Genomic DNA, 8,565 nt, shown 5'->3' on the forward strand with positions numbered 1-8,565 from the left:
GCCCAAGCCCAGCCCATATATTCGTCAGATCGGACAGCTCATGATCAGGTCTATTCTCTCTCTCTCTCTCAGCTGCGTAAGCCGCATTACCGCAGCCTGCAGAAACAAATTATGGGATTCATGCTAGTCAAATTAGTTCAAGTTTAACCAAATTTATAGTAAATAGCATTAACGCTTATGTCTCTAAAATTTATTATGAAAATATATTCTATAACTAATATATGATACTTATTTTGTATTGTGAATGTTATTACTTTTTTATATAACTTTAGTTAAAGTTCAAACTGTTTGCCTTATCGAAAAGTGATAATTGTAATTCTTCTATGGAAGGAGGGAATACTAGCAAGACTGACCGCAGGAGGAATGGTAATGATAGAACAGTGATAGGTTAGGGGTGATTGGGTGAATGAGAAAGGTCCCTTGGCGCTGCTGCTGGCCATCATGTGATTGGGTGAAAGAGAAAGGTCCCTTAGCTGCTGCTGGCCATATCATACTTTGCGTTCGAGTTTTTACAGTCTTTTTGCTATCGGCGACCTGTAGCGTCTACAGTCTACGCTCCTACATGCAAAGCAGCTGCCCACTTCGGAATTCAGATGTGTCATCGACCTTTAGCAGTTTAGCTCATGCATGCTGCTGATCTAGCTAGCATGTCCGCGCGACGCATGCGGCGTGCCTTAGCAGTTAGCATCCATGGCCATGAATCCATGATATGAATCTCTGAACTGCAAAAAGCTGCGTGTGTGTGTGTGTTACCAACACTACTACTGGCTAGCTGCACATCGGACCCACAGGCACAGAAATGCGTTCCTGATCGTGCCACGTCTCTGCAGCTCGACTGCTGCTACGATTGGCGCGTGGATGACGCATATGCAGTGCACAGACAGTGAGGGAGTGGTTTGCCCTGAGCACGGACAGTTCTGGCCGTACATCAAAAGGCATCGAGATCCTGCATGTATATCTTCATCTCTAGTTCGTTGTTAATTGGTCAGCTGTGAATGTATTGCAAGGATGAAGACATGCCAAAATGCAGTTGCTCATGAATTGGCCAAAAAATTAACCAAAACTAAAAAATTTAGCAAAGATTTATACCAGTGCTAAAAGGTGCTAAAGTTTATTAGCGTTTAACTTTAGCCTATCGAAACAGAGCTTATATTACAATCTCTTGCTATTGAACTCAACAAGAGGCTCTCTAGCTTCTAACAGGGGAAACATAGTTGTGGCCCAGCCTGCGGCTAGTCGAATGTCCAAAATGAAGTGCATTACACACGTGCCTTGTTAAAAAGGTAGCAGCTTATGTGCGGGGATGAAGTGCCTATGTGTACAAGCTGCTTGATCCTTATACTGACGGCCTGTGTTGCCATATACATGAATTTCACATAAAATTGTGCACAATCAAGAACGTATGTACGCAAGAAAATTATTTTAGATCGCAACATCTACGAGTCGTCTGGCAAAACTTGAGACATATCCAGCATATTCACGTCGAGTTAGGATTTTAATTAGTACAGAAAGAGGAACAGCGCCTTTTGCGCTATTAAAAAAAAGGAGAAGCACTGTAATGTTATTAGCTGTGATTTGGTGAGTTTAGTGGTTGCATCTTTAACCTATATATTAAAGCATCCAACATTGAAGATGTGTCACAAGGTAACTAAAATAGTGGGACTGCTTCTCTACATTAAAAGAACCTAAATGACAATTTTGGGAAGAGCCCAAACGTAATATATATGGGATGATGACATATCTCTAATACTCCCTCTGTCCTGAAATGTAGGGCATCCTAACTTTTTACTAGATTCATTAAACATTCTATGAATTTGGACACAGTAAAACACTCACAGGATGCCTTACATTTCAGAACGGAGGGAGTACACTCCAGCCAAAGTCTGTGATCATTGACGTGTTTGATAAATTGACTAGCTAGTAGTACTGCAAAAAAAAATAGAGACCGTTTCTAATAATATATACTCCCTTGGTCAAACAAGTGGTCCTTATCAGTGCTTTTTGTGCAGGAAAATAGAATTAAATAGCTATTATGTCAAAATAAAAGATGAGTTGGATTTAAGAAATTCATCAAGCGAATTATAAATGGAAAGTTTTAAAAAAATCTTGTCTATCATACTATAACATCACCACTTAGGAAATTATGAATCCCCATGGTTATGATGATTAATTCTATGTGCATATAAAGATAACAACATTTGCTATATTGTTGGCAATTAAATAATCTATAAATAATCCCAATAACTTTCTGAAGAACAGATAGTCCCAATAAAAGGGAAATAGGAAGAGAAGAAACACTTTCCCCAAAGATAAGGAATGTGGGAAAAGGATAATACAACGAACTTCAGCATATCGATATGGAACAAGCATATTTGCTCAATAAGAAGCAAAAGTCCTAACCGGAACACAAAACTAGGTACGAATAAATTCAAAAATTACCAAACTGTTATTACAAAAACCAACACACACACACCATACCAGTTACTTCCTTGCGTAAAAAAGAAGCAACGAATTGCATTGCATGCCCTGAAAAAAGGCTTAATTACTATGCATGCTAGCAGCTCTACGTAGTTCTGGAGCCCCCTATTCGAATACCATCTCAAAACTGCAATCATAAGCTTAACGAACCTGCTTCAGCCATGTACCGTACCTGACTACTACTACACCAAGCATTATTGTTCTACGTACCTTCTTGGAGCAGTAGAGATCAGTGACCTAATCATCCCTGGCTGCCGGGGTGAAGGAAGCTTCTTGCTGAGCTCAGTGAGAGCTGCCCTTCCGAATGGTCGAGGTTACCTAGGAACTGATGATCGGCGGCTTCTTTCATGGCGAAGCCACCACCTTCCGGCGAGTAGAAGACGAGCTGAGGCCCCGGAGCCAGAGACAGCAGCGATGAGAACGGCGAGTGGTGAGCCACCGTTTGAGGCGAAGTGCCATGGCTCACCTGGTCGTGGACGGCATTGCCATTTGCCCAAGGTTCACCGCCGGGCGTGTAGTACAATCCGTGAGCCAGCGGCATCGCGCCATTGACGAGGCCGACTGAATTGTTGAAGCCCATGAGTCCTTTAATGCCGCCGTGGCAGTGGCGCTTGTCGCCGTCGGCCATCGCCGCGGACGCGCCCGTCGCCGCGTTCGCGGCGGCGGCGGCGCGGTCGGCTGCGCCGTTCGCGAACGGCGCCACCATGGAGGGGGGCAGGTGTGCGACGAGGCCCTGCGCTTGTGGCGGGAACTGGAGCGGCGGCAGCTTGTCGATCTCGTGCTGCGCGGCGTCAAGCAGCCAGTCGACCACCTTGCTCGGCTGGCTGAGGCCCAGCCGGTCCTGGAGGTCGTAGAGCTGGATCGCCGTCGGCACGGACAGGCGCACGCGCCGGTCGCGCAGCCCCTTGACGGTCCTCACCTTGCTGTGCCGGTCCTTGCCGCCGAACACCCGCGACACGCGCACGATCCGCGATTCCGTGGACGGCGGCCAGTGCCGCGAGCTCGGCACGGCGGGACTCTTGGCGACGACGGCGCCGGCGCCCGCGGCCGGGGCCTCGGCCTTGGTGCACCTGGCCGCCAGCTCTTCATTTGTGAGGTTGCCGCTTATCATCTTGAGCTAGCCACCGCGCGCGATCATGATCACACCTAACAACCGATCGTCAGAATCAAGGATCGAGCAGGCTGTGCAGTGCAATTAATTGGGCGTGCATGAAATGAGATCGATCTCAGTGCGCGCTGGCGTGCAGCATGTGGATCGATCGATCTGGCCACTGTTCTCCACTGGTAAACCAGCAGCCTTATTCGGTACACATGACAACAGCACAGAAAGATATATGACACTGAAGCATGAACTTGTGGATAGCGAGCTTGTAGCTCTCTTTATATGCTTTTGCTTACTCTACCTGCGCATTAGTCCAATAGTTAATTTGTACCCCCCAACCCCAAACAAAAAATGGCAAATTCATTCATAAAAAATCTTAGGAGTATATTTGTAAAAGGATATGAATTAAAACAAAGCTTTAGGAGTTTTATTTCAAAAACTGCTCTGATAAAAGAACTCAGTTAAATTGTGGTCTACTTTGGTACAAACTTAAGTGTATCTGTATTATCAAATCATCATATGTTACAATAATCCTGTCCAAGATTCACAGGAAGTGCCCAAGAAAATTACCAACCAGTGGGGATAACGAATACAAAGTGCATGAAAATCAGCTTGACTATACCTCTGGAGACTCATATCTTTGGGCCGAGTGCCTTTTTCATGTCAAGCAGGCTTAACATATATCCAACCAAGAAAAAATTCTGTGTCCCCCCAAAGAACAGAAGATACTCCATATATTATACAAATAATGGAGTGGGGAGCGTAGTAGTGTGTAAACTGTAAAACCTTTACTTTTAGGACAAAGTGTAAATAAACTGTAAAACTCAGAAGCGGGAAGAAGATGGAAGAACAAATCAGGATTCAGAGGCAGATCCAACAAGAACCACTTACAAGCATGACAAAGAGTCCACACTTCCTCCCTCTCAGATCAGCTCAACTAGCTTGCACCATGGCCCCTTTGGCTGAATCTGACGGGATGGCCGGCCGCCCATGAGCTAGCTGAGCGAGCGAGCGCGCCTAACGCCGAACGCCGGAATTCTGGCGGCGGCGTTGCGAAGGAAGGACCTCTCTCTAGAGCAGGGAGCGGTGATCGATCGGTGGCTCGGTACAAGTACTGTAGTGTAAACCCTAGCTAGCTAGAAAGCCTTTTTTTTTTGACGGTGTAGCTAGAAAGCTCTTGCTGGAGAAGGAAGGCAGGGAGGAAAGGAAAGGAAAGGGATCTCGGAGGGCTGTGTGTTGGCTGCCTGGCCGGCCGGTGTGTGTGTGTACTGATGGGAGCAAGCACTAGTGGATGAATTCAACTTATGGTGCTTGTTTTGCACCAACTAAATGATCAGCTGGCATCGCTTTCGGGTCCCTGTCCTTTCACCCCCAATCGTGCTCCTCGTGTGTGATGACTGATGAGCGTGTTACCGTCGACCGCGGATGACGGCGACCGCAGTGACTCTCGGCGAGTAGTGGCCTGGTCGCCTACCTTCATGCGTACTGGTCGTCTGAAAGGCACCAGTCTCTGAGCGGTTACTTATTTTGCAGCAAACAAGAGCTCTTACCCAGGTCGATTAATTAGTTTTATAATTATAAACATTCCAGTACCAGCATCGTGACTTTGATTTTCTATCTATACCTGTAAGTTGAGTAAAGAATGAAGAATAATGTGCTCGATGAATTGAATGCATGCATGAATTTCATAGGAAATAGTTTCGAGTCCCCTAGCTATTAGCCCAAAGTGAACAAGGGAAAACGATAATCTCAGATTAGAGGATACTACTTCATATTGGTACTACCTCATGATAGTATCATCACCAGCTCGAGATTTATTACAGGCGCATACAATGTCTTTCCCAATGTTTTCTGTACCAGCATGGCAGCATATATACGACCAAGCTTTGCATGTCCCGCACCAGAACCTAGGAGGCTACTCCATATAGGGCAGGGGACCATGCATGCGCGCTTTCTTTTGGGCATCCAATAACCAGCCCGGGAGGACCACCCCTGCATGACTTTTTATCCTTTTGTAAGATTACACATAATCATCCTTTCAAAAAAAAAAGATTACACATAATCCGGGTGAACCAAAAGAGAGAGACCGCACCACCATCATGACCATAATCCCAAGCCCCAGATCTCCCCGTCAAATCCTCGGTCAAAAGATATATTTTCCCATCCTGCACTTACATACATCGTCTTCACTCTGGAAATGTCTTGACAGCACCTGAAGTATGCTGTATGCAAGCCCCAGGTAGAAGCGCTGGCCGTGCTGAGCAGACGTCAAGAACAGCTTAATCAGATCACCATCTGTGAGGTGAACTGTATACACATGAAAGCTGATCCCCCCCCCCCCCCCCCGAACGGGGCATCAAAAGGCTGAATTACTGGATGGAGAACGGCCGGTCATGGAGACAAAATTCAGCAATACAATACAGTATCATGCATTCGTGCTTCTCGTGCGCGAATTTCCTGGCTCAATCATTCCCCCCGTTTAGCAGGCTGTTATCCACGGAGAAAAGTCGAGCAGGAATATTCTTGGCGCCCATCATCCAGGCCATGGCTCCATGCTCCTCCGTTGGGAGTTGGGACGGCTGCACTGCGCTGCACGCAGCACATCGTTCACTGGTTCACTGGAACATAACACCCACAGATCGACCCGGCCGGCCATACGCTAGCAAAAGCTACCCCCTGTCACCGCCATCCGGCCGGCACCCCTCTCTGAATCCCTCTCTGATCGGCTAGCTGACTGCTGACAGCGTGGCGACAAAAGCCCGCCCATCTCCCACTAGTCCACTACTCTAGGCCGGCCGGCCGGCCGGCGGGCACCACCGGGCCGGATGTATATGGATATCGATCCTCGCCGTATCTCGCTCGCTCCGATCCCGCACGCAATACATATCCATCCATCCATCGCCACGCCTACCTCGGTATCCATCCCATCATCCACCTCCATGCATGTTTGAAACGTTCCCTTTTTACCCATTGGCCCGGCGCATCGACCGACCGACCGAATCATCGTTTTCGGTGGTTAAGCCTCGAAAACCTTGCGGCTACACTAGCTAGTAGTACTCCTACTCCACAGGCAGACACGCCACGGCGGCACACATCCATCCGGTTTCTTCTCGATCCATCTCATCAGGACAAGCGACAGTTCAATCCGGCCGGATACGATCCCGCGGTGCTCGCGAGATCCTCGCATCAGTTTCACCATCACAGTACCATCGCGTTACAATCCACGGCCGCGGACCCGGGCTGTAAAAAAAATCCAAGGTAAAAAACCGGTCTTGCTCTTTGAGGGCTGACGATCGAACTCTACCGCACGGATTCACCTCTACTCTCGTCGATCGATCCATCTGAATTTACCCGGCTGCCTGCTGCGCGTAGGCCAGCCCAGCCCTGCGCTCGATCATTAATTCGGATCCGAGCCCCCGCTGGCGGCGCGGCGGCCTCCACGGTCGCGTGTCAAGTGTCATGTCAGCATGCGGTGGCCGGCATCAACTCCTGTAGACGGTAGCCCCCCCGACGCCGACGACGCATGAATGAACGAACGCGGCCGGACCATGGATGGAACAGTAGGAGTGTGGTAGCTGCGAGCTGATCGGTCGTGTGCCCTGCCTGTCTATGCTTTGCTTCCTGCCGATCGATCCCCTCCTGGTTGGCGAGCGGTCGATCGATGTGAATTGAAGCATTCCTGGACCAATCCCCATATGGAGCAAATACTGATGAGCGAGAGGGAGAGCGAGGGAGGGGGTGAGCTCGTAGGGGGCGAGCTCAGATCTCACCTCAGCATGACAGCATACACGTATCGTGTAGGACAGGACCCTTGCTGGGGGGGGCACCTGCACTGACAGGGCTGCATCATGGGCAGCGACTGCGCTAAAAGACATGCGAGGCAGGCTGGCTGTCCCTGTCCCGGCCCTCCCCTTCACTCAGGGACAGCCGGACAGAGACTGAAGCGGGTGGGGGAGGCTGGCAGGCAGGCAGCCGTAGCCCGGCGTAGCTGCGAAAGGAGGCGGTGGTCCTGTGTGTCCTGCGCGCTGTAATGGCCTACTGGGGAGGCGGGAGCAGCGGATGGAGCTGAAGCCTTGAACCCAAGCAAGCCGTGCCGCGCCGAGACTCACTCGGATCCCTGCCTGGGGCGCGCGGCAGTAGCTTGTAGCTGCGCCAGTGAACTGTGAACCAACGACAAGGTGCCCCCGGCCGGCCTCTTCAATACGCGCCCGCAGCGCCGTGGAGGCCGTAGCTAGCGATTCGCCGGAGATGGCCGTCGCCGCCATGCCGCCGGCCGGCCGGCAGATCCGTTCCGTCCCCCCTCGACCCAAACCCCTGCAGTCTGCAGAAGCAACACAAGCAAAACCCAGAGTCTTTAACCTGTATACCCTTGTAGAAATTTTTCTTAACCTCTATACCCCTAAGAAATTCAGTTGCACCTATATGCCCTTGTGCCAATTTTTTTTTACCCCCGTACCCTTTTGAACGGAATGCACTCTAACAGTGAGTAATAGAGTTGTAAAAAACAATTTTGCCCTTAGGTGAAGGAGTTGGTGGGAACTCAGTTGGTGGACAGACTTAGAGAGGAGGGAGAGAAGGACCTTGAGGAGGCGCAGGACGCACGTCCCTACATGTAACTCGAATATTTTATTTTTAATTTCAAATCAAATGAAATTAAGAAAAACAAATAAAACAAATAAAAAAAGCCCACGCGTGGGAGCCCGTGAGGAGGGAGAGCACCTCATGTTGCGCCATTTTTTTTTAAAATTTCGGATGTAACAGCATGAACGAAAACAATGAAAATAAATTACGTGACCATGGCATTTAGAGTGACAGCATTTTTCATTGAGCAATTGGAGCAACAAATAACAACAAGTACTTGTTCATTTCAGCTACATAAGTACTAGATATGAAAATCACAAGTGCCTTAAATTACATGACCATGGCATGAAACATCACAACAAAAGTAGTTCGTCTAGACCACAAGTACTGGGCATGCCAAAAGA

General features: G+C 48.8%; 1 protein-coding gene across 4 annotated transcripts; it reads right to left on the reverse strand.

Annotated features, from left to right (window-relative positions):
• Window positions 1-2,330: 2,330 nt before the first annotated feature.
• On the reverse strand, window positions 2,331-4,877 carry LOC120698141 (transcription factor TCP13-like). Of its 4 annotated transcripts, none has more exons than XM_039981659.1 (3): window positions 4,472-4,877; window positions 2,945-3,595; window positions 2,331-2,863 (listed from the first exon to the last, which is right to left on the reverse strand). In XM_039981659.1, the coding sequence occupies exons 1-3, from the start codon at window positions 4,475-4,477 to the stop codon at window positions 2,720-2,722; spliced, it is 801 nt and encodes a 266-aa protein (XP_039837593.1). In that variant the 5' UTR covers window positions 4,478-4,877; the 3' UTR covers window positions 2,331-2,719. The 4 variants fall into 4 exon arrangements, with proteins under 4 accessions (XP_039837593.1, XP_039837594.1, XP_039837591.1 ...); XM_039981660.1 differs by having other exon boundaries at window positions 2,945-3,624; window positions 4,472-4,875; XM_039981657.1 differs by having other exon boundaries at window positions 2,331-3,595.
• Between the last annotated feature and the right edge of the window lie 3,688 nt (window positions 4,878-8,565).

Source organism: Panicum virgatum, chromosome 3K, assembly GCF_016808335.1.
Source record: "Panicum virgatum strain AP13 chromosome 3K, P.virgatum_v5, whole genome shotgun sequence".
Classification (NCBI taxonomy): domain Eukaryota; kingdom Viridiplantae; phylum Streptophyta; class Magnoliopsida; order Poales; family Poaceae; genus Panicum; species Panicum virgatum.